Here is a 27,300-nt window from a genome sequence, read left to right as displayed (position 1 = left end):
ACCGTGCCTGGAAAAGGAACCTGCTCGGTTTTTGTTCAAGCACATTCTCACTCCTTCTCAGTGAAGGTGGATCCTTGGGCACATACCTGAGAATGTCTCGATTATTATTATTATTATTATTATTATTATTATTATTATTATTATTATTATTTTCCCGTGATCATTCTAGCACTGGCTACAATCCTCTTCATTCTTTATCTGACTTGTGAAACTTTGGGCACGCAAAATAAAGTTATATAAAACAAAATCTCTGGCGAGGGAAGAAAGTTATTGCTGTCACCACCTTCTTTTGCAGTACTGAGATTTAATGGGAAATATCTCAGGCCATGATTTACAGCAATTATTTTAATATTTTATTATATTTAGGAATATACATGAAGAACAGAAAGAATAAATTAATTTTTTGCCTCCATCCCAGTCAGCTGTTTTGAAGTTATCCATCATTACTTGCAGGCTAATGTGAACAGGAGAGGGATGCATAATTCTTGCAAGTTTATACAAATTACTCTGGATAAATTCTCCATGAAATCTACATAAATCTTATATTATTAAGTATTTCCATGTGCCTGAATTTATTATCCTCGAGGTGGTTGTAAACACTCAGGTGATTGTAAACTCATTAATGTTTTCTTTATCAGAATTCAATAGTTTTAATCTTTCCAGTTTTAAAGAAAACCATTACAGTTTTGTGTTTCATTTTTCCCCACAGATCTTCCACAGCAAAGAAGTTTTCAATTCATGGACTTGTATGGAACTGACTACTCTAAACTTGATTTCATGAAATTACAAAATGACAGAAAGCAGAAAACATTCCTGTCATAACCATAAAACTATAAATTGTAAAATAATGAATTAAGAAATCAAATAGGCCTCACTCCAGGTAACAAAAAAAATCCAATAGGATTATATATTTTTGCAGTCCTTTCAGAAATACATTTGACTATCAGAAAGCCTAAAGAAAAAAAAAAAATCCTAAATTTCAAGCATTCCAGGTACAATGAGAAAAAACGTGTTCACACAGAATTTGTGATGACAAATTTCTCCAGCAAGAATTTGGAGAGTTCGACTGTATTTCCCTTTATGGACTTTGAGTTAAATTCCCTGTGTTGTAGTGATTCTGCAGCAAAAGACACCACTCAGCCAAGGGAAACAGGAGCCCAGGGCAGAGAAAACAGGGCTGGGCCCTTCTTTATGGAAAGTAACCAAAACATTTTAATGTCCATACAATCCAGACAAAACTACCATGGGGCCTTTCGGAAGATTCCCACAGAGATCTCCACTTTTCCTCAGGAAGCCCAAGCACATCCCCACACAATGTTATCTATAATTTGGTCCTTCAAAGGTGATGCTTTCACTACAGAGTTACAGTAAATATTCCACAGACCAGAGGCATTTCCTTACCAAAATTTACCCCTAAATTTCACATCAACCAAAAGCTTAAAAAATCCTTTGCAATAAGCTATTTATGTCACTGGCACATTGTAAACACATCCTTAAAATTAAACTGATTATTCATTTAGGTTGAATAAATAAAAATCTCCTCTGCTTCAATTGCTGACCCAGGATTCAAAGCAGTGGCATCCCAGAAATAAAGGAGATTAAGTATGTACCCAAGTATTCTGCAAATACTTCAGAACTCTCTTCACATTTCAACTGAAATGACCTTATCCCAAATTTCATGCAGTAAAAGAGAAAAGCTTCAGTATCACTAGACAGAGATCTGACTTTAATTTCAAGCTTCATGTTGGTCAGTGCTAATTACACAGATTTTTTTTTTACATGTTTGCAGGGGAAAAAAAAAAAAAAAAAATAACCCACCAACACAAAAAGGTAGCCCTAATGGCTTTATTTTATACACATGTAAATCTTGACTCTGTGTGTTCATTTTTACGTGATTAAAAGATATTCAGCTTTGCAGAAAATACCCTTTATCTAAAGAGAAAAGATTGATCTGTTTGATCACTGTACAAGTCACCCATTTCTATCTTGCCACCTCAGGAGCAAGTAACTCCAAAACATTATTTAACACCATACCCAAACTATTTGAAAAGGACATCCAGCACAGATGACCTTGCATTCTCAAAGTCAATTTTAGGAGTATTGGCAAAAAAACCACCAACTTGCTAGAATTCTGAGACTTTTTTGCCATTATATGATACTTGCCTGACCTTCCCTTATTGCCTGGGAGGAATTCAACCAGAATGGGGAATTTAATCCTCCACATTATGTATTTTAATGACTCATTGTTTTCCTATTTCTTTCTAGTTCTCACAAAGCTTAATGGACCTGAGCATGATTATTAAAATGCTGCAAACAAAAGAAAAAAAAAAAAAGAAAAAAAAAAAAAGAGAGGAGGAAACCACCACAGTATTTTTTTAAAAAAAGGAGATGCAGTAAAGGACATTCTAAAATTGGAGCCCATTTTGTTGGGAATGGGAGCAAAGTGTCTGAGCCATATGCTGGTGTAACACAGGAAAACTGGATACAAAGCTTATGTCATTGCAACTTGCTCCTTCAGAAAGCAGCTATGGCAGAAATAATGCCCGAATTTTACATTACGATTTACATGCAGCTCCAGATCACCACCAACATGTGGATATCAGTAGTCCATTATAGTTCATTACAGTTCATCTTCCTGTGTCAAGAACATGCTGTTATCAAATAATAAATATAAATAAATGGGTTTTAAACAACTCCTTACAGCCAGCTTACTCCTTTTTTTTTTTTTTTTCATTTGGACAGAAGACCAGAAGACAAGCAGATTTTTTAAATCTGCACAGTTATCTTTCAGATGGCATAGGACACAGTCCAGCAGCTGCCAGGAATAAAAAGAAAAGATTTCGTGTTTTTTCTTCTCCAACAGAAAACCCAAACACACCCTAAGATAAGGCCCTAGCCTAAATCCGCAATAATTTCAGTGGCTTTTATCCAGATTTACACTTCTTTAATGCAGAACTCGATTTGTCACTTGCATAACAGAGTTCAGACACCAGAAGAACTCTCTCAGTCACTTGAACTTTCTCCCTCCTCAACTGGCACAGAACAAACTGCAACTGGTGATTTGGACACAGCCATGGGTGGACAAAAACACAAACTGTATTTGGATAATCGCACAGTGGGTCTTTTTTGTTTGGGGTTTTTTTTTCAGAAATAAGAAAATAAAAGTAAAACAACTAACAAATCACAAATTCTGTTAAGTCTACCGTCTGACCAAAAAGTTCATTCCAAGTACTCTTCCCTCCAAATCTCTGGACGTGCCAAAAATTATGTTTAACTGCATAAAATTTCTGCCAGTACATAACTTCGAAATGTACTTTCTAAGATAAGAGGCTGGACTCCACAGAATGATGAGAAGCAGCGTTAGTCCACAGGGATTTTGACTCTACTATATATTCTCTTACTTAAAACACGAACCCCACAAAAAATCCTTCAGTGCAGGCATGTGGAGAGAAAGCTCCACCAGCTTCAACCACTCTGCCAGGTAGAGTGGCTTCAAGCTTCAGTTTTTGTCAGGAAAGATGATGAAAGGCAAAACCTTCTTCATCCCACCATCCAGAGAAAATTTCTGTCCTCCCACTCTGCACAGCAATGAAACCCCACACACACAAAGGTGACAAAAAGGAAAACACAGTTATGTGTTAAAAACCTAAAGAATGTCCTGTATTAGCAATCTAGCTAATGAAGTTTGCTTTCATTTAGTTGAAATAAACAATATCAGATTAGGGTTTTTTTTCCCCCCTCTTGGTTAACTTCACACAGAAGAATGTTCCTCTGTTGCTCATGAAGATGTCTGAATAAACATTGCTATGCTAATGGAGCAAAAGATAAAAAAAATCTGTCCTAAGTACAGAATGGAAGAGAATAAAGCCACCAGACTCTTGAGATCACTTTTAACTACTTTTAATTCCTAAACTCCAATCTCAGTGTCACAGACCTCGCAAAATGCGTTAGTTCCACGATCCAATCAAAGAAGTGTTTGCAAAGGAAAAAGAGTTTTAGTTTTGGATCAGTCAAGCTCTGAAAAGGTGGCAAAGATTACCTTGCACAGGGCTGGAATTCAGCCTTGCTCTCTTTTAGGATGAGGGAACGATTTTCCTTATCCCAATTATCTTCCAGTTTTAAACAGAACTGCTTGAGGGAAGCAAAAATCAACATATGCAGAAATCATTGCAGATTCCTCAGATGCAAGAAAGGGTTGCATCTTACAGGGGAACAGAAGCTTAATAACCCAGCAGAGAACTGGGGGAGCACAGAGGTACAACACAGAACAGAGCTGGCACTGACAGAAGTGAAAGAAAAGTGAGGAAAGGTGAAAAAGAAAAGAAAGAAATGGGAAAGAAAACACATTTAAATGGCAAAGTGATCCAAAACAGGCAAGATGCTACCAGCTGAAAAAAAAATGATAATATCTTTATTTGGGGTGAGATCAGCAGTTAGACAAATCCAATCCAGGATTTGAATGCAAGGTGCTGAATAAAAGGTGCTCTGGATGTACAGCTGATCATAAACTGATTTTGGTTGCTGGGGCAGACCAGTGACCTCATTCCAAGTATTCCCCAAGCCACACTGATGTGGTCAGGCTACACCAACAACCTCCCTGTTGCAAAGCTTTCAGAATTAAACACACTCCAAAACTAAGCTCAGGGCTCCCAATCTGTGGCCTCCCAGCTGCTGCCTCTGAGCATGTGAAAAAGACCTTCTGGTACTGACCTCAAATTTTTTCTTGGTCCCAGCAGCTCAAGGAACTTTTTCTTGCCTTTTTGCTAAACTGCAGGTCATTGCAAGTGGTTCTTTGCAGATTTTTTGGGTTCTCACCCCAGGAGAATCAACTGTGCCGTGGAGCAGGACCTGCTGCCAGGTCAGTGCCAGAGTCCCTGTGTGGGTCACAAAGGACCAGAGCATCTCCTTTCCTCCCTCCGAGATCCCTACCTCCTGCTCATTCTTAAGACAGGGGATCACAGGGCTTAAGCACAACCCCTTGGAGTAGATAAGGGAGAAAGAGGCACCAGGCTCCTCAGCATCTCACATTCTTCAGGTAACTGCTTAATACTGAATGCTAAATAAAATTGCCCTGGAACACCTGTGGGTAAGGGGGGATGTTTCTGAGGCACCAGTACTTGAGAATCCTTTATTCAAAGTCATTTTTCATGGAATTATCTGGAAATAGTCAATTGACTGCTGAAATATAGCTAAGAAAATGTACTATTCCACTTGTTATTTTGTTTTTATATGCATCATTTCCCGCCTTTAATTTTAATTCCATGCCCTCTAAGAAATGCAATCTCACAGACAGATCTTCCCCTTTATTTTCTTGTAATAATATCATAGCAGTTTTCTCTAGCTATTTACAATCTCTTCATTCTCCTCACAGCTTTTCCAAGCCATGGAATGAAGAATTATGTAAAAATAGGCCACAAGAAACCAGACACACTTGATCTGCACAGCAAAAATAGAGCTCTTTAGCACCTGGCATTCTCAAGAGCGGTAATGAAGCTGGCAAGATAAGCCAGGCTTTGACCCAAAATAAAAAGCTTAGACCTCAAAAGAAGGATAAATCTCAACTAGCACAAAAATTCTGTCTTTTGGTCTCTTGCAAGGTGTGACCCCAGGCATCTGGACAAGCAGACGCACTGGGCTTCCCATAGGTGGGAAATGCAGGGAAAGGACAAGCAACAGAGATGAAAACATTGATTTCAGCCTGTCATAATCCCTGAGGGCAAATTACAAATACTCCCTGGTGCCTGCAATCCCAGGAGTGCTCATGGCTGAGGGGGAAGCCAAAAGAAAGGAAAGGGACTCAAAGGACAGAGCAGCAAGCCTGCACTTAGGAGTCTTTTTCAGGAGCAACAAATAAATTCTTCAGGATAAATAACCAATCTGTGTTGAATTACACTGATTTGATAAGGCACATTTAAAACTGAAAATGCATCAGAGAATTTATGTTAAATTTTCCTACCTCAAATGTTCCAAAGAGATGTAAGAGGCTGTTTCCCACAATGAAAATGGTAAAATGTAAAAGATTATGCAGAGAGAATGGAAGTTTATCAAGTAATGGGGTTTTTGGTAAGAGAACACAGAGAAGGAGGAACAAAATCTGGACTTCAGGAGCCAGCAGAAAACAGAAACCAGAGACACCTCTACATATTCACAGATAATAAAATCTTAATCTTGTAAATCTTCTATTCAATAAAGCATGTGTTGTTTTCCTACAGCAGGGATTTCACCCAATTAGAGCCACTTGGCTGGATAATATTGACTGCAACTTTTTCTGAATTAAGGTGGAACATAATTCTGTCATTTATGAACAATTATTTCAGCAACACTGCCTAGAAAATGGAAAACAGGCTTTTGGCTTCAAAATCTGAAATTACCAAGATGCATAGAATGGGAAAGTAAAAAAAAAAAAAAAAAAAAAAAAAGCAGAATGGAGATTTGCTAAGGAAACAACCTTGTTGGACACCATGAAATCTCCCAGGTCATGCAGGGCATCCAGCAATGCAGCAATGATATAAAGTTGGAGAAATAAAAATCTCCAAAAACAAGCTCATTAAAAGGCAGAGGGAGTGACAGAAAAGGTTCAAGTAGCATCATTAGGTTTGGATTCCCTGGAATCTCTTGTCCAAGATCCTAAGGAGACCTGATTTAAATACTTGAAGTGTTTACTCTGAAAATGTCTTCCACAGTGTGACAAGACCTCAACTGCAAAAGCTGCATCTTACCCTGAGCTCCAAGGGAAAGACTCAGAGCCAGCCCAGGAGACTGAGATATAAATGGAGTGACAGCACCAGCGTGAAATATCGTGAGCAGTGTGAAATACAGTGTGAAATATTACACTCATTACAAAGCTCTGCCTGTCCCTTTATCGAGCCTCATCTATAATTTGACAACAAATGACGGTGGAGGTATGACTGACACCGAAGGCGGCTCCAAGCATCAGCCAGTTAGTGACCTCTCAGTGCACTGACCTTTTCTCTGTGGCCTGCCCACGGGCAGCTCCCACAACACAGACTCCTTCTCTGCACCCTTTCCTAAGTCTTTGCTCTGCAGGACCAGCTAACTCCTTCCCATCGCTTTGACACAACTGCCTAAGCCCGTCTGTCCCTTGTAGAGCATCTTACCCGACCCTTCCTCCTCACAGCACGGCCAGCAGACTCCAGCTGACCCCTGAGCAGCCAACCCACCTTCATCACACCCATTTTTATAACACCCATGCTGCTCGGGCAGAGCCTGTGAGCCCAGTAAGGGCGAGGCTGTTCCCACTCCTTGGCAGCCAATACAGCTGCAATTCATCGTGATTGCCTGCAGTGCTATCCCTGTTCTCTTATAATCCGTCCTCCCACAAACAAACAGCCTTCTGGGATGATACTATTTCCTTTTAAAGAGGCTGAATATTATCAATATTCACAAAGCTGTGACAGTGGTATCTTGTTATTGAAATCAGAGTATTCGTAAGGCATTAAAACAAATTTCTTCGGTGAAGCTTCACTTCTTAAATTGTGAGACCATTGTGTATTGAACAGAAAACAACAGTAACTTCATTTCTGTGAAAACAACAGTAACTTCATTTCTTCATTTCTAGAACTTCATTCTATTTTTTTTTTCTTCATTTCTATAAATAATGGAGTTTGAAAACTGCTATGTTGAGCTGTTAAAAATGATGTCAATATAAATTCAGCATAATAGAAAGAGGAGTTGCAAGTAAGAGTGTCAATGTAATGTAATGTAAATAAATGCAGAGATTAGCAATTATGTAGTCCAATATTAGCAATTGAATAGTCCAACTTAACCCTTTTCAAGTTTATTTGAACCAATCTAAAAGTGAGATAGTAGCCTTGAAATCATGCAAATATTTCGTTTTATATTCATAGGAAGGTTTTTTTTAAACATAAATACTTGTTTCATACAGTTGGAAAATTAATAAAATTACATCTGTATTTGGAGGGCTTTCCTCATCCAGATCCAATTATACCATGGATGTTTCTCCCTTTCCCAAATGGGAATTATATTGAACCTAATTTTTTTGCCATAAAGCAATGATTGCACATAAAAATCCACACACTCACAAGTTACAAACCCAATCCTTAACTTTGTGTTCTACTTTTAGCCTAATTACAGAAAGGAAATTATTGGGTGCATAAAGAGATTTGTGATGAAGTGCTCAGCATAAGGACCTACATTACACTCAGAGTTCCATGGGGTTTTATTTTTCCCTCTCTTCCCTTTTTTGTTTTGGGATTTTTGGATTTTGGGAAGAGTTTTGGGGGGTTTTGGTGAGGGGTTTGTTTGCTAGGTTTTTTAATTCATCTCTGCATTTACTTTGGGAAACACAGGAACTTTCTTCAGGAATCATCCCTGACTATTTTTAACAATCTATTTTGCCTTTTTTTTTTTTTTTTTTTTTTTTTTTTTTTTACCTAGCATTTATTTCATGTGCTTTCATCTCTTTTTCCTCTGTTCTCACCATTGTAAATGGAAGGAACAGAGAGCCCTGGGAGCCTGCACACATCTTTTTCCTCACTTGTCCTACCTCTATTTTTGACCTGGCTCCACTGCTCCTCTGTCAGAAATCCCGCGTGGCATTTGACACAATCTTAGAGAGCTCTTGAGGCTTGTGTGGAAAAAATGATTTAAAGAAAACACATTAACTTTTGAGGAATACCAGAACTCTCTGGGAGTCTCTTCAAAGAGTTTTCCCTCTGTAGCATCCTTTAGTGGGGAGCCTGATGTCTCAGAGCTGCATTGATACATCCCTTATCTCAGAAACCGTTGGTCTTCTCGTATCCTAATATTGGTGTGGCCATCCAAACCCTACTGTTTTGTTACACTGAGACCTAGAAATATATATAGATAGAGAGAGAGATAAAATATCATGATTGATCACGTACTTCCAATGGGCACAGCCTCTTTAAAAAAGCACAATTACGGCAGATTTAGGGATACCAATTTTAGTGGAGCCTGAGAGAAGTTAGCAGAGAGTGCTGATCAATGCTGATCAAACTGCAGTAGAAATAAACCCCACCACAGATGTGGTGCTTTCCTATATCTGATTTAAACCTCAGAGTTTCTCCTCTCCAATATTTCAGCTCTGAGTTGCTCAGGAAGGAAAACGTGGCACTGACACAGCACAGTTCAGGAGTCTCAGCCACATTCAGGGTCCAGCTGCAGCAGCCAGAGTGATTTAAGAAACAGCATATGCCTGTTCAAAGAAGGGGTGATCAACTCCAGAACAACTCAAACAAAATTATCCAGCCCCGTCAGATCACAAGACCAGAACACAGTTTTCCAAATCCCATTTACAGTACTGTAGGTCTTTAACGAGGTAAAATGTTTTTCCTGGTTGTAATCCAGTTCAAACAGGAGTTAGTTAATGTAAAAGCTGCAGTCTGCACCATGAGAAGGTCAGATAGTATGATCACATAAACCCCTTCCAGTTTTGTGATCTACGACCTATAAAATTGAATCAGAGGTGACTGAACAAATTTCAGGTCACAGATAAACTCAAAAGTGCTTTTTACTTTTTACATCCCTGTCAGCCAAATGCAACTCCTTAACAAATTCTAGTAGCTTCCCCTGTGTCCCAAAGACATCCTGGTGTAGGATCAGGCACCAGGCTGAATCAGAAAGCAGATTCCTGAGGGGTGGGTCATCTGCTGACCATTTCCAGTGCCTCCAAGGGGAGCTACAGGGGTCAGAAGGATCCAACCACCAGGCTGAACAACACTGGGAGTTTCACTCACTGGGAGTAAGTGAAAATCATAACTGGAAGTCCCAGTTTGGCTGAAATATTAGTTCAGAATTGCATTTGAGGGGTTTGGGGTACTTGCCCTGCTCTCTGCTCCCAACTTGACCTTTGGCCTGCACATTGATGGCATTACGCTTTTATGGATTTCACCAGAATTTTGAGGACAGTATAGTCCACTCAATCATTTTTTGAAAAGCAAAAAATTAACCTTATCCATTTGATAACCTGTTTGGTAGACAAAAGTACATTCCATTTTTGTCCCCCATCAGAGCCACTGACCCTGGCATCCTTGAATCACTTATTCTATTTGTGTTTTATGGCTTTCTTTATTTTTTTAATTCCATGACTTGGATTAGTTCGGTACAAGGCCTCTGATTTTACTCCCCTGTACAATCCCTCAGTGAGGGCAAGACAGTGAAAACTATTTGTAAAAAAACCACTAAAGGCAAAAAAGCCCCTACTGAAAGGTGAAAGGATCATGTCTTACAGCAGCCAAAACCTTTGAAAGGCTTGGGAAAGGTTTCTGACCCGACTCTGAGGAAACAGCCCTGATGACAGCAATGTTGCCAAAAACAGCACAGTTGCAACTTCTGGATACAATGGTCCCAGCCTGGGAAGTGCAGAGAAGGTGAGAGACATTTCTGCTGAGGAAGAGCCAGCGGACTAGCAGCTGGCTGGAAACCAGATTTGGGGGAGGTGGGAGCTACCAGCCCTGGAAACGTTTCCAGCCGTTTGGATCTGGACATAAGATTGCAGCAAGGCTCAGACACAGAGCAATTTCCCTTTCCTTTCCCCTGCCACCCTCCCGGGCAACTCCAGGGGATGTGCCAGTGTGACCTGCAGCCACCGCTCAGCCCAGAGCTCTGCCTGAGACCAAAACTAGCTCAAGGGCACTGGGAGCAGCCCGGGATCCCTCCAGTGGGTTATTTTTGGCTCGAGTGCCAGGCTCTCCTGGTTCAGTCTGTAAAATAAACCCTAGGAGGAGTAGCTGTGGCAGTCGGTGCCTACCTGGCAGGTGGCAAGGACGCGCTGCAGGCTGGTTCCCAAAACCAGGCCAGAGCATTCTGCAATCAGCTGTACTTACAGCAGCACTGACACCAGCACCGGCTCTCTCCTCGCCTTCCTGCTCAGAATATCAACTAAACCCCAGAAATGGCCACACACCGCAGAATTTGCATGCCTCAGCCTGCAGTCCTTGTTATATGCACAGATTACACCCAAGTTCAAAGGCCAGACGCAACCAGCTCCTGAAAACGAAGTTTAAACTTTGAAATAAAGCAAATTACTGCACGATTTTGCACCAGTGCACACACAGAAATAACCAACTTGTGATCAAAGCGAGAAGGAAAACCACAGTAAGTTTTTCAAGCTCTGCCCTACATTTCAGTATGTAATTACATTAACACACAGTGCCCAGTTTTCCAATTTGTTTGCTGCCACATAGCAAGACTGAGAACAGGAAATTTTATTTCTTGCAACCATTCAGAGGAAAAACAGAGAAATAACAGCAACAGACTTATTTCATACCAACCAGTATTTGTTTGCCTGTAACCCAGCCTAAACATCATTAATGCAAAGGGGTCTTTTTCTATGGACACAGGAAATGATCATTAGTTTAGCACAGATATTCGAAAGAAATTGCATAGGAACACAGGATTATGATATCCCACCACACAATATGCATTTAAAATGTGGAAAATTCACATCTTGGTGGTTTTGCCATCCGGATTACACAGACACCATCCTTCTTCCATGTTAAATGCTCACTAACATTTGAAACAGGTAATGGTACTCCCAAATGACAACTGCACAGGGCTACAATAGATGTTTCTGTCCCTTTTGCTTCTATTAAATGACAAGTGATAAAAATAGAACAAGTCACTGCACGCTGCCGACAGTTTTGTAGATTTTCCTTTTGCTTTGCTGCCTTTTCCTCTTTCTGCTGTTATCTGTCTCAATCTGGTTTCCTCCAGCTTGAGTATTCTGCAGGCATTTGATTGATGAAAATCAAACTTACTCAACCGTTCCCCAAACCCAAATAAATAAGTAAACAAACAGAATATTCCTTGGGCTGGTCAGAGTTTAATAGCAACACTTGCAGCTGAAAAAACAAGACTGCTGACCTCAATCACTCTCATCTAATTAAAATAAAATTAGTTAGAAAGCAATCCTACCCACAAACCAGCTAATATCCTCATGTTCTGAAATACCTGTTCTGCTTATTCTACAATAAAATACATGTTCCTTATGTTTACAGTCACAATGCCAGTTTAAAAACCCCATATTTTTACTCATACCCAAAAAATGTTTAATTTCAAACCAATTCCTCTATGCGGAATACATCTACAGACTGTATTAGCAGATTTTCAAAATTATCAAAATAAAAACACCCATGTGAAAGCACAGACAAACCACCACACACACACATCTCTCTGCATAATTATAGAGGAATACAGGAACTCTGACTTGAAGCCTAGCAACAGTATCCAAGTATTAGTTAGTCTGCTAATCAACTACCAAAAACTCGCACACCAGCTCACGGTGCTTCATTTTCCCAAAGCAAACAAAAAGCCAGACAAAAGAATCCTGTCACTCCTAGCTCCAGAGCCGCTGAAGGACGAGATGCACAATAGAAAACAAACCTTGTTCACTTGAAGAAGAACAACCCATGTCATTTAGTCCGTCTGAAAATTCATCCCATCACAAAGAACCAAGGCAAAAGAGAGATTTAAAAATAGGTTATCCAAGCCAAAGGATTATCAGCTTGCAACATACTTAATATCTGCATATCTGTATCTAATGAAAGCTTCAAAATTCTTACATATATGATTGGGTTTTGTACCTCCATCCTATAGAAGCCATAGTAAATTCTGTACAGCAAATGCTTCCTAAATCTGCTGTGCTCATTTACTCACAGACAGCTGCAGGCTGGATGAAAACAATCAGGGATTAACTTTTCTATTCATCACATCTTTTAATCCATTACTTTCTCTTAGTTTGCAAGAAATAAATGCATAAAGTAAAATAGATCATATATGTGCAATGGCTAGTTAAAAAAAAAAAAAAAAGTTTAAAAGTGACACTATTATTAGTAGTACAATAATAAATTATTTTTAATGGTGTGCAACTACTGTACATCAGGGGTGTGTGTAAGGTCTTCCTCAAAGCAGAAAAGAAGATGCAATAGTCACTGGGCTGGGATACACTTCTGGGTCCCAAAGACTTCCAAAATAACCAATAATTAAAATAAGCTACTCCGGTGCTGTTATTATTCCCCAAAAAGACTGATTTTGGAGCACGATGAATTGAAATCATCTGGGAAGCCACACTAAGCATTTCATACCGCTTGTAAAACAAGTTTCTAAGTACCTTATGATAATAGGGTTTCTTGCTTTATGAAAAATACTACTGTAATTTGTTTTAAATAGGATTACTTTTTAAATGATATGGCAATTTCCATTCACCTTTCAAACATCTGCCAAGAAAACAAAAGGGATTCCCTCACAAAAGACACCAATACAAGGAAATCTGGATCTTGTTTTTAATCCTTTATGGGTATCTTTCTTTTCTGTCCTTGGATTCCTTTATCTTTTCTGTTGGATTCAGTCTACAGAACTGCCTCAGCCCAGTCTGGAGTAAGAACTTCCCTGGTAGAATCAGCCAGGTGGGTTTTATTGCACTAAAGCCACAGCAGTCCCTTGCAAGGCTTCCTCTTTAAAGGTTTGTTCAAATTACTCCATAGGACATTATTCTCACTTTTTTTTGGCTCTAAAATAAATATTTTTTTGTATTTTTCTTTTTTTTTCCAGAACAGCCAGAAGTCCTATGATTATTGCAAAGGAGCTTATTTTTTACATGCCTAATTTTCACGTCTGTCTGATGTAAGTGCTTTACAATTAAATTAAAGAAGGAAGAACAATCTCAGTGGGATTTGATCTGTAGGACAAAGATTTAGTGGCTCTGCTGTAAACCAGAATTTTCTACTTCTGAAGCAGATGCTAAAATAATTACGAAGTGCAAAGAGATTTGGGTTATTAAATGAACCTAAAACAATAACAAAGTTTAATGAACTGGTTTGGTATCAAAATTCAGAATATAACCAAAAATACACTTTCTGAGAGATGAGTGATACAAAGTTTTTAAAGAGACTTGAGTGTAGGAATTGTCCTGAGCATGCTTCCCAAGCTCTTCACTATTCCTTCCCCCTCTGCTGCCTCTGAGGAGGTGCATTACTCAAATGATAAATGTTGGAATACATCCAAAAGTACAGGAACACAGTGGATAACCAGACAAGCATGAGAAGCAAAAGCCAACTTGCTGAAGCTGAAATGCTGACATCACTCTGCACATTCATCATCACAGAAGCTCTTAGGTTTTCTGCTCTGCTCAGGATTTGGTTCTTTGATTTACTCTTTTTTTTTTTTTTTTTTTTACCACTGGGAGACACTCCAAATATGGACATTTCAACTTCATTTTTCACAAGTAATAGAACTTAAAGGACAAATGTCCAGCTCAATTAAATTAGGAGGGAGGAAATAACATAACATAAGGTTTACTCTTTAAGATAAAGCTATTAATTTAAATAGTCATGCTCAATTCAACATTTTGCAAAAATTGCAAGTGAATAATGGAAGTACTAATATTTCTATTTTACAGTGACAAAAATGAAGGCATCAGAAAAATTTGGTGAATCTTCCCATAGAAAGTATTTTCTAAGCATTTTTCTAGAAATCACCAAATCCTACAAGTCAGGAAAAAAAAAATAGAAGAAGCATTACCCATATGTAAATATAAACAACAATAAGATGCTTGACCTAATAATAATAATGTGTTTAATTTTAATTCATGTTTTACAGACTATTAATAAATACAGAAGGATGAGGAATTCTTACATGGAAAGGAACTATCTTACTATCCCAGGGAAAAAAGACTTTTCAGATTGCCTGTGAACTTGTATGCAGAAGTTATTACTTTGGTGCATTTTTCCCTCAGTTTTCTCAGTGCACACTGCAAGAGCTGAAACTGCTACAAGAACTCACATTACTACCACAGAACTTTCAACTATATCCCTGCAGATCACATGCAACCAGGAAGGGAAAGGGAAAGTAGTCCTTAATCCACATCCTTAGTTTTGTGTTTCATGTGAGCTGGCCTAATTTCCCATATAAACTAAATACTCAAGTCAGAGCTTTGCCTCGCTCAGTTAAATCAATGCAGGCAACTACACAGAGCCTCCTGCTGCAAAAGAAATGCCTTTTTTTGCTCAACTTCAGGATGTTTCTGTGGGACTTTAATTAACTTGAATTAAAGCATTTTAACCCACTTTATTGAGCTGTATTCGGCATCGCTCGTATCAAACTGGCTTTTATTTTAATGGCAAATCTCTATCTAGAAAGATCTTGAAAGAGCTTCCAGGTTTTTTTGTCAGGGGCCCTAGAGGCCTGTCACTACCCTTAAATCTCACCAAAATCACTGAGAGGGAATGCTTTCATGGATATGAGGAGCTGGCTTCTGCTGTATATTCATTTAATTACAGAGAAGCATCTTTCTCCATTTTCATCTTCCGATCAATTATTCTCATTTGAGAGCAGCTCTAGGCGAGGCCAAAACAACCTGCAAGAGCCAATGTGGCTCTTCCAGGTAGGCGGGTGTGTATTTAGTCTATTACAAACTGACTGATTTATACTTAGAAAGCACCTACACTTATCACATTTTCCTTTTCAGAGCGTATTTTTGAAAATGTTTCAGCTTTTTTCCCCATCTGTATTTTTTTTAAGAGTTACTTTTCAAACCTCCCTGAAATGTCACCAGCCTTGTGCTAGTATCTCACATAGAATCGGCTTAAACATCTTTGCAAAATCCTGGCACAAACAAAACTTATTTTCAGCGTCTGTAAATATTTTGCTTACCAATGTCAGCTTCCCTGTGATTCTTGATGTATTCAGCAAGCTCAAAATTTCCCGCTATTATAGCCACCTAAAGGATTGTAAAACAGGCACAATTAATACGTTGTCATCACTTGCTAAGACGGAAAACACGTTACATCACTGCCATACATCAGGCAAACACATTTTCATTTCACAAGGTGGAGCGATTCTATTACTTTCATTCTGCAATACATGTCTGGAACACCAGCAAGAAATGAGATCTTAATCTGTTTGTAAGGGCACTGCCAGTCCCCCAGCCGCCCATTTCCCGGGAATGCTGCGCTGGTGGCAATCTCGGGAGGCTGCTGGAAGAGCTGCTGCTCTTCATGTGGTGGCAGGCCAAGGCAGCAGTGAACATTAAGCACAGCATCTCCAAAGCTCTGGGAGCTGGATGGGTGTGTGGGGAATGCTGCAGTAGAGACAATGAAGGTATTATCTCCCTTTAATTGCTCCTGCCTCGCTCCTTACCTGAGCAATAAAAACAGGAGCTGAAACGCAGAGTACATGAGAGAGCCAGGACCAAGAGCTACCAGTATTCAGGTACCACTAAGGCACCAAAAAATACACTGAAAGAGAGACTTATACATGCATATGTTTAGAGTTTAAGATGTCTAAATGTCTAAATAATCGAGTTCTAAAATAACAATTTTCTTTTTCATTTATTTCCTGGTTGTTGAACACAGATCTGAATTCTGATATAAATGGACTTAAAAAGAAAACCATCTCTGACAGGTGTGAGGGAAGCAATTCAGTTTTGCCATTGCTGACTTCTCCCTTTTTCTTCTTCTCCTCTTTTTGCCCTGAATAGCAAGGATTTGTCTTTTCTGGCCCCATTTTGCAGCTCTGACAGATCCAGTTCTCTAAAGACACTGTGGCTTTCCTGGTGTATGTGCAAGGCATAAGCTGGGCTCATGTTTCTCATAGATACTTCTGCATGTAAAAAAAATGGAAAAAAATCTTGCCTTAGGATTCTCTTGGATGCAGGACGATAGCCAAAAGAGTCCAACATGAGAAATTATTAAAAATCCAATGCAAATTTCTGAGCTGATGACCAAAACAAATTATTTGCTGGTTTGTGCCTCTCCACGTATGAAGAATGATGAAAAGAAAAACCTAAATGCTGAAATGGTCTTGGGGAGTGTATGAAGTACAGTTAATGTCAGCAGTATCTGAATGTAACAAGCATAAGATCTTATTTCTGCACTCAGCCTAAGAAATAGAATGGACAATTTTATTTACCAGTAATCAATACAAACTAATACAGAAATCCCTGAAACTGAAGACTTTACACCCAAGCCGTGGCTGCCCCATCCCTGGCAGTGTCCAAAGCCAGGCTGGATGGGGCTTGGAGCAACCTGGGATAGTGGAAGGTGTCCCCTCATGGCAAGGAGGGGATGTGGGTGACTTTAAGGTCCCTCCCAAGCCAAGCCATTGTGGGATTCTGTGATCAGGGAGGTTGGACACAAGCAGGTTGATGCACTGACACCTCAACACCATCTGAAAATTACTATTTTAAACACTGGTAAGCCTATCTTTATTCCAGAAGCACCTCCAGAGAGAAACCACTTCTCAGCATGGATAACACATCAGAATGTGGCCCCCAGCCTCCTCTGTGCAGCCCTGAAGTGCAGCTCATGAGCCCTGGCAAACAGCACCAGGAAAGCAACAGCAGAGCTGTACAAATCCTCTCTCTTTAACTTCCAGCTTGGCTGGCTCCAGGTTCATAAGAGCAACATTTGAGTGCAGCTCTGAGGTTTTCTCTGCATTGTAATTCTCCCTGATATTACCCCTAATTAGCAGTAAAATTCCAACAAGGGGGGGAATTCAACAGTGACAGGCAGCTTGCTAGACAGCAGCCATGGTACTCAAATGAAAGAATTTTTGATACTGAACAGATTTTAAACCTCAAGTATAAACATGCTCTTCAAGTGATAAACACATTTTATTACTTGGAAAAAAAAAATATTCCCAGATAACTAAGAGACAGCTTGACAGGGAATTGTTCCCATATTTGCTGCTGAACCAAGCAGTAGATTCAGCAAGCTCAAGGAACCATTTTTCTTGATTTAAATTCACTTCGATGCACTAAAAACAGTATGTAAAATCCTTACAGCAAAACGAACGAAAGATATGTTAGGATCTAAGGAAAGCAAGGAAAAGTTAAAAAGTACAAATATTTCTTGGCATAACATCAATGCACTTCACTTGAATTTGATGGGTAAAATGTGTGGGAGAAAGTGAAGTCAGAGCAAAATCCGAAACACACAGAATTATTCTCGTTCAATTTGTACAGTTGCAAACCACAAAGCACGGCAACCTCAGCCCTTTTTCCATGCAAATGTGTCTTAAACCAAAACTACAGTGAGTTCACATGAAAATACAAATGTGAATACATTAGGACAAGTGAACAGTCTTCACAAGATGCAGAGCTGGAACCAAATGAAGGTGGTGAAAATTCTCTCCCTGATCAAGCACCTAAATCAGAGACTAACTGAAATTCTATATTTGTACTAAATTTCTTTGTACTTCCGAATAAAATAGTAATGTAGTGCCTTGGCAGAAAATACTAGCTTGATTCTCTCTATGCTTCATAATTTACATGGTTTTAAATAGTCATAGTTTGCTTTTCAGGATGTTCTGTAGACAAGTGCTAGATTTAAAACTAAGAGGTTACGGCAGGAAAGAAGGATTTATTTGAGGTTTCTTTTGATCACAAGACATCTCCTCTTGGCAATGAAAAAGTAGCACAGCCAGCAAAACTGCAGCAAAAGTTTGCTTCCAATTCCAGTAGGAACTGGATTCCAGTCATCAAAATGCATCACGTGCATGTTTACAGACATGAAATATCACCATGAAAGGCTGGAGGTAGCACTTTACAACTAGAGGCTATCTACTGACTCTCTTATGCTGAAGCTTCAAAAATTGCAGCTTTTCTAAAACTGCATATGCAGCAGTCTTGCCATAATTCAGGTACTTTCATTCCTGCAGCAAATATCCTTTCATGTCGTCCTTTCGACATTTATCTCCCATCAAAAGTCTGCGTGTCCTCAGTCACATTATTCTGCAAACATGATAAAATCTGGTTCTGCCCGTTGTACTAAATAAAAACATCACTCACGCACAATTTCCACCGAAACCTGCTATGTGTTTTGCCCTGTTTTTAAGGGGTGTCTTTACTTTGCATCCAGAATCAGAGAGAGCTCACCTGCAGGGTCCCAGCACGGTGTCAATCAAAGCCCAGCAGAAAAGCCTGACTCAGTAATTCAGTGCTTTTAAAACCAAACCAGGATCTTTGGATCCTGCAGACATTTGGTTGGGAGCCCTGCCACATTCTACTGTACAGAGAATAGAAATTATCTTGTTGGGGTTTTTTTTAATCAGCATTAGAGGCAATTTTATATGAATGACAGTAACCAAAGTGAATCACTTATCAGCTCCCGCCCAAGCTTAATTGACCCCACTAAGGCTGTTGACATGGGCACCTAATTATTACCTCATTACCTTTGACAGCACACGTGTAAGTCTGGGTAAGTCTGCCGCAGGGATGAAAGCAGAGAGTAAAGCTAAGCAGGAAGATGGATCTTGGTTGGAAGCGACTCGTATAAAATAAAAAGAGAGGATAAAACCATGCAGCTGGACAGCGGTACCACCTCCTATTCCCACGACGATCTGTCTCCAGTGCAACAAAACTTAATGGAGTGTCCCAAACGGAATCCAGCTGGGACACCCTGAAGCACAGAGCCACGGGGTGAACAACTCAATGGAGCAGAGCCAGGAGCTGGCTGTCATTCAGGGGGTGGGACAGGCAGCATGACCAGAAGGTTGTGTTTACACAGATATTTCCTCTGCCTCGGGAGAAGCAGAGCTGTCACAGTCACCCCAGTGTCTCACTCGCTGTCTCACAGACAGATGTTTCTTTCAAACGATGCAACTGCTTCCAGGGCCTCGCTGTTTGCCATGGCAGGCAGTGCCAGATGCTCTGCTGCCAAGCCAAGGGAGGGAGGGAAGGAGTTTAATCGACACTTGGCGAGTTGCTACGGGTGGTAACCAAGGGACGGCACAGCCGAGTGGAAACTGAATGAATGAAGCAGCTGCAAGGCAGGGACCAGGAGGGAGCAGGCAGGAGGTGGGAGCATCCCAGCACTCCTACTGCAGCACGGGGCAAGGAACAACACCCTCAACGCTGACAGCTTCACAAGTAGGTCTCTTTCCCCTGACAGAGCCTCACCCCGGCTTTCTGATATTCGCAGTCAGAAACGTTCCCTCTGGATATAGGCACTGTTTAAGTTGCCTTTCAGGAGTCAATTCAGAAATTAAATGTTTGAGGCATCAGGTTAGTTCTGCTTTTTCTGAATCATGTTCCCCAAAGAAACCTCGTTTAAATAAGGACGAATAAAAGTACCTTGTGTAAACAGTGAAACTGCCCAGATGTCCTGTTACAGATTTCAGTGTGACAGAGTTTCACAGTGTTTTCAGACTCTGCATCAGACAGAAGTAGCACTGACTCATCACCATCTCCCTGTTTAGCCCCACAAACGCAGTTCTAAAGGTATCAATTTACTTATATTCAAGTATTTACAAGTTTTAATGGGGATTAATGCAGTTTTTTGTTCCTCTCGGGAAACTGGAAGCTGTATTTACGCTTTACCTGGCACTAACCTTTTGCAATTGATTTTTTTTCCTGCTGTTGAAATATATCAGAGGTAGAAATTCTATTAAATTACAGCATGATTTTGTAGCCTGTTAACAAATACAACTGTAGAGCTATATGGGCTAGTCCCTGAAAGGCAAACACCACGGTGAAATTGCATTACCACTCTTGGGAACAAACTGCTCCACCCAAGGAGAAACAACTGGAAAAAAAAGACGAAACTAAGCTGTCCCCTCTTAAATCAAGACAATGAACTTTGACAAACTTTCTCTTGGGCCTGAAGTGAGCCTCTTAGTCCATTCATGTTCCACTCAGCCCAGGCTTCTGCATTTCTGCTGCACGTGCTGACATTTGAGAGACCCAAAGCTCTGAAACCCAGAGCCTTTGGAAGGAGCAGAGGGAGCTGCAGGGGTGTAGCTGCCATTCACAGTGAGCGCATAAAACATCACCACTCCCTACCTGCTTTTTCTCCCCCTGCTCTTCTCTTCCAGACAATTTCCCTTTCCTAAGGAAAGTGCATTTCATTATCCTTTCCTTCAGGGCTGATGTTTTACCTTTCTCTTGTCTCTGCCAGCCAGCAGGGCTTATTGAGTTATGGCTTTTCCAGAAAGCTTGGACTGGCAGTAAGTTCAGGCATGGTGCTGTACATTAACTCCAGCCCAGCACAAAATGTGAATTGTGTCAGTGCAAATGCAGGTGGACAGACGGGACACTGAGGTAAATCTCCCCTACAGGTTCCCATCTTCAGTGGGAACTACAAGAAAGAGGTCACACAGCCCTGTGAATGAGACTGTAACCATCAAACTCCAGAAACTGCCTTCCACCTAAACCACAGGCTCACAAAATCATAAATTATTTCTCATTCCACCAAGGACTGTATTATTTTAACAATGAAAAAACACCACTCAAGCAGTCACAGCCCATCACGCAACAGGATTCACTATCAGCAGAGGCACGTGAGAAATTAACACAAGGGAATTTAGAAGGAAGGGTTGGGATCACTTCCTTAATTAAAAGATTTTCAGAAATGCTCTTCCACATATCATAATCAGGATGTATTTGCTTAGTATTAAAAATATACGACCACATTCCAATAACCACAGCTTTTGGAGATTGACACCTCTTTAATTTGATACAAAAATCCAATGGTGTTTACTGTGGGACAACGAAAATGTAACACAGCTAAACTTCAACGTATTTGTTTTCTACTGTGTCCTCTGGAAAGAAAAGCTCTCCCTAATAAACAAAGAGGTACTTGGAGCCTAGAGCCACTTTAAATTTAGTCCCAGCACACCATCAAGCCCACAGCAGTCACCCCCAAGGACACGAGGAAATTAAATTTAAGTTAAGTGCCAAGACCCTGTTCCCATCTGTGCCCATGTAGGACACAGCAACGGGAGGCTCCATCCCTGATAAATAGTGAGACAAAATCAACCAGCACGCTCAGCAGACTCAAACAAATCCCATCCTAAATGGATCTGCATTAGCTGCTCTCATGTAGCGTGTGGATTTTATAACTCTCCTCGACGGGACAGATGGAGTTCAGTTTGGAAAAGCAGGAAGCAATCTGTGTTCCGAATTCCTTTTCCATAGGTGTGGGATGGAAATGTATCGATCACCCGCTGTTGGTTCCTTATGCAATTCCAGGAGCCTGCACTTGAAGAGATGTTTATTGATTCAAAGAGCACCACAAGTTCCTGGAACTCGGATTCCTTAGGAAAGGCACTCTCTTGTAATACCTGAGCAAAATGTGACAACGTAGCAAACATTGTTCTGAGCTCAAAGCACAACGCAGACCTCAGGGGTTTTCCATCAGAATGTTAAGAATTACAAACGGGTCTTTCTCTGAACCAGTTGGAAAATCCTACACAATTGCCACAGCCATACAATCTAACACAGAACTGCTGGACAAGATTCCTTATTTCACTTGCAAAAACCAAAGGGCAAAGTTTCACTCAACATTTTGTAGTTCCATGGACTGCAGGTGATTTTTTGACTTTAAGGCTACGACGCAGCAAAATAAAAGTAGCAGAAGCTTCTTGGTTCACCTCATCAAAAAAATAAAACCCAGTGCTTGATTAATATGCTATTAATATCACCAATTCCCTGTCTTTATCTAACAGTGCTGCTGAATACATAGAATAAGGATGACCTGAAACATGACCTCAAGGAGATACATATGCTTGCATTATGGAGACACACATTTACACACCCAAAGCTTCATTAAAAAATAATCAATTCTGAAGTTGAGATGTAATACATCTATTTAGAAAAATGTAAGAAGCAAATCACTACTTTAGGAAGTTTATGGTTGTGCAGCACTTTGTACATTTAAAAAAATAATGTTTTTGTTGAAAATAGATCAGAATTGAAAGGTTTTATTTTATAAAATAAAATTAATTTCATCCATTTGAAGTTTCCTTTCAGGTGTAACATTTTCAAGTTTTGGCAAAACTCACTGAAATAAGGTATGATAGAATAAAGTAAAGCAGTAAATTTGAATTTTCTTTCTTTAAGTAATAACCAACAAAGGTTTATATTAATTACAGAAATAACCCACATTCTCTACCAGGACAAAATGCTGACAATTTTCCTAAATTACTTTATAGTAATGTTATGGAGAAACACAGGTAAAAAATTCATATTCAGCATTTTCTGCATGCTTCTTTCCTGGACAGAAGAGAACTCTTAACATTTTTTTTAAATTATATAATGTAATACAAGTTCAATATTATGCATTTTGAAAGGAACTAACTGTGTATATTAATATATCTGATGTCCAGTAGATGGCAAAATATCAGCAACCACCACCTTTAATCTTGGCATTAGATTCATTCAAACCCCAAAGTATTTTTCTTTTCTTTTTGTTTCCAATATCCACTTTCTATTTCATTGGAGAGGAGGATTAGCTTTACCTTTTAGATGTTTTCTGTCTATTATCTGCTTGAAAGCCAATTTCATCTTCGTCAGGTCTCGATACAACAAAGCACAATAATGTTACTATCCTTTAAATAGTCCTTTGAAGACAGTTTCTTCACCACTGAATTTTTTTTTTCCTCCAAGAGCATTCTGCTGCTACTGTTCCCAAATTTGCCAGCACATGTTAGCATACTGTGTACTAAAATCTCTTAGCAACAATATCTTAGTGTCTAACATTTCCCTTCTTCCAACTATGATTCACGGAGCCATCTGTAGTCAGATATTGACATGCAGCATCCTAAAATAGGCACCTTACATTTGCTCAACAACTAGTTTTAGCATCTGAAAATATAAATTATGGGGAGAGGGCCAATATTTCTGTGAGGCTCCTCAGCATTCCCTGGATCATTTTAGCACTGTTTAAACAAAAGCTCGCCACGAGCGCTTCGCCTCGGTATTGAGGGCAAAGTATTCCCGCTTTCCCAAACGGCAGCTCCGCTTACACAACCCTCCCAGCAATCCCAGGCTTCCCTGGTGAGGACCACCTCACACTGCTACTCAGGCTGTTTTTAGTAGTAATCCAAGACTAGATTTTCAAGCTCCAAGATCCCAGCGTTCTTCACACCCTTGGAAGCCTCAGGCTCATGGGAAGCATCCCACGATGGGTGGGACAAGGTCAATATCCCAGCTGGGTGAAGACAAAGGAAGAAAATTCACCACCACAGCCTCTCAAGCACTGCTTTTGCCTCCCAAAACTCTTACCAAGCTTGCCCTCAGAAAACACAGCGTCTTCTTTTCAGCTGCAGCAAATTAACTCTTAGAAGCAAAGACTTTGCATAACCCGAGCTATTCGTGGCAATGCGCTGTGCAGTTCTGTACAACTTAAAAGAATAGTGCTGTACAAAAAATGTTAATTAAGCAGGAACAGGAAATGTTAATTAAAAGTAATCATATTCAGCAGAATACATTATATAGGAAGAGTTGATAGTATGGCTTTGGAACTGTCTCAAGTGTGAGGAACACGCTTCCACCCCAGCGAAATCAGCGGGATTTCACCCACTTCAAAGGAACTGAGATTTTACCCTAAATACTTTTCAGCAATTAATATTTTAAAAACAAGCAAACACACAACAACATGCAGCCAAATACAGCTGGACTTTATCAAAAAAAGTGCTCTGCAAGCATAACAGTGCTGGCACAGTTTCCTTGCTAAAATGCTGGGTTCGCTTGCAAGAGATTTGACAGCCCCCATGGGTCTTCTGGAACACACTCAGTAGCCACGAAGCTGGGCCAGGGCTGAGCGAGTTCCAGTCAGAATTTGGGGAAGGAAATCACTCTGAATCACTTTTTTTCTGTCTCTTCTAGGTCTTGCAGTGCTGTCTTAGCAGGACTGGACAACACCTAAAACGCCTGCAGGCACCTTTGTTCTTTTTCCAGTCTTCCTTACTAAGGTTTAAAAGGCAGAACCTGTGTTTTATTCTCCACTGTCCTTTCACGAACACACATAACTACGTTCTTAAAGTCTAACCACTCTTATTCATGAATTAGCCATGACTGAGTATCTCCAGATTAAACTAAGCCTGTGTGGACACCAAGATAAAAAATGTAAGTGCTTTCCCCACAACATGGGAGCAAATCACTTCTAAATCATCTCCCCCCTAGGCTTTGAAATGCAAACTTAACTCCTAAGACAAAAGGAGTCGTTGTTATGCAAGAACCAGCTTGACAGGAAGCGTTGAACTGAATACACCAGCAAGTGGAGCAGAGTTACAAGGAAACATGTCAGGAAGCCTACAAAGGAACACGCAGGCAAATCCATCCCAGGCATAACTTCGCTGCTTCATGATGTTCTTTTATTTCCTCTGGTTTCTTGCAAGGAGAAGTAACTCAGATTTTTAAGTTATCCTGCTTTGTACAGGCTGTATTGAGCCTCCTCCATGGTCATCACATCTACTGGGAAATGTTATGATTCTATCTATTTTAAAAGTAGAGGAAAAAACCTTCCATCTTCTTCTTGCTTCTCTGCTGAAATGCCATCCTGCAAGTTCTCCTCAAGCAAGATGCATTTTTCTACACTTGTGTTTTAATAATTAAAACAAAGCAGAAAAAGCCAAGGGTGATATACACACACACACATTTACAATTACAGACTCATTCCTCAGGAAAATCTAGCTCAAGCTGGAAAGAGCCATCAAAAGCCAGTTATTACATAATCCTTATTACTGCTACATGGGCGAGCAGAGGCTCCAAAGGAGTATTTACTGAAAGCAAATAAAGCCAGGTTGCAGCATCAGATGAATCAGATAAGATTCAACAGCCAGCAACAAAAATTGACTTAATTTTCTTTGTCCCCTCCAATAATATGCTAAATCGAAAAGCCATGAAATGCAATCTTCTCCAGCTGAACTCTCCTAGAAAAAGGCTGAGAACACGTGCTGTTTGCTAGGTTTTGTTTTCCTTGGCGCTACAGGAAACGTTGGGCTGTGCAGAGAATTCAGCTCAAGGGTTTACTGGTCTATGCTGCTGTAGGGTGAAATCTTCCACCTCTCCAGGCAGCCTTACACCTCATGGAAAAGCCAAACCGCACCACTCCAGCAGCTTCTTCCCCAAACGCTTTCAGGAAAAAAGTCTTCCTACTCACAGCAGACAGACACTTCCCACTATTTCACAGCAGAAACTTTTGGGGATTCAGTTTTGCAAACACTTAATGATATAGTGTTGCTTCAACTGCTAAACCAAATGGCTGAAAATCCTTTTGGAAAGCCTTTAGGATAAAATGCATTGGTGAATAAGACACTGTGATTTTTTTTTTTACCTAATACATTTGGTGGCTCCGTTCCAAACACTGTGGGTTAACCACAATAAAACCTTTGGAAACAGCAGTCTAGCAATAGTCTATGCCAATATTGTGGTCTGATGGAGATGGGGTTGCCAACTGCATGCCAGGAATGCTCCCTCCAAATGGCACTGGAAGAAGATGCTAAGTCTGTCCTACAGGCATAGATCCTACATTTTTGTAAGGAGCAAGAACTTGGATATAGCCAGGAGATAATGCTGAGTCGCCTGTTTTGAAATGCAAAAGCGGGAGATGATGCCACACAGCACTCGAGCATCATAACTTCATGAATCCATGTCTGCAGGCCTGAAGTGCCCACGTGTCCCACTCACAGGCTATTTTATCTCCCAGACAAACTGAATGGTGTTAACATCTCAAAACAGCATGGTTTAAATTAGGATTATACAAATCCCCACTGCCTCTTGCAACTTTACCCATAACAACTAATTGTGTCTGAATCACACTCAAGCCTTTCTTACTTTAAGGCAAGAGCTGGTGGTGACCCTTACAATTTACTTTGCTTAATTTGTCCCCTTTTATAACTTCTAAGCTTTTTTTCTGGTGGAAGAACAAACAGATTGGCTTCTAACTACCTCAGAGTCCACTTTTCCCAGAGGAATTGGACTGCCTGTGGGAACACCTGAGGCATATCAGCTGGACAGCCCTGTCTAAGCATGGAGAGAATGGGGAAAAGGGAAAAAAAGGGGTCTTGGATCATTTACATGGAACACAACACAACAGATGGTCACATGGAGACTCCTCCGTAAGTTTGCTTTTGGAAAAAAAAAAAATGAAGACACATGCTGCAGTTAAGTATTTTTAGCATCTCCAAGCATGGCAATATTTTTTGCCTTTCTCAATAAAAGATAATCATGGAATTTCATTCTTTTATGCTTTACTGCTTTACTTCCACTTGGCTGCTTTTCTGAAAAATCACAGGGTTAATACCAAGGTCAGGAGGGACCAGCCAACACCAAGAAAACCACCCCTGAGTCAGGAGGAATCAGTTTAACTTCATCCTGTATCCATATGGATTCTTCTGCTCCTGTATCTCCTAATATTCTCAGGAATAGTTCATTTGCCACCACTTCCCCCAATATCAATTCCCCCCTTTTAGTTATTTCCCTTCCTTTTAATTATTATTATTTTAATTTTAATTGTGTCTTTTAAAGAAATTGTACTGATTGTGCCTACATATATACAGACTTATCTACCTTTTTGATTT

The 27,300-nt window shown here is 40.0% G+C and overlaps 1 protein-coding gene across 1 annotated transcript in view; it reads right to left on the bottom strand.

The window, feature by feature from the left end:
- Positions 1-27,300, bottom strand: part of SHANK2 (SH3 and multiple ankyrin repeat domains 2) — a 243,135-nt gene that overhangs the window by 196,659 nt on the left and 19,176 nt on the right. Inside the window, exon 9 of the mRNA XM_066320448.1 lies at positions 15,652-15,718. Within this exon, the coding sequence (XP_066176545.1) occupies positions 15,652-15,718 (67 nt within the window). The remainder of the gene's footprint in view (positions 1-15,651; positions 15,719-27,300) is intronic.

The sequence above is a fragment of the Sylvia atricapilla genome, chromosome 6, assembly GCF_009819655.1.
Source record: "Sylvia atricapilla isolate bSylAtr1 chromosome 6, bSylAtr1.pri, whole genome shotgun sequence".
Classification (NCBI taxonomy): Eukaryota; Metazoa; Chordata; class Aves; order Passeriformes; family Sylviidae; genus Sylvia; species Sylvia atricapilla.
This window is presented reverse-complemented; position numbering and strand designations above follow the sequence as displayed.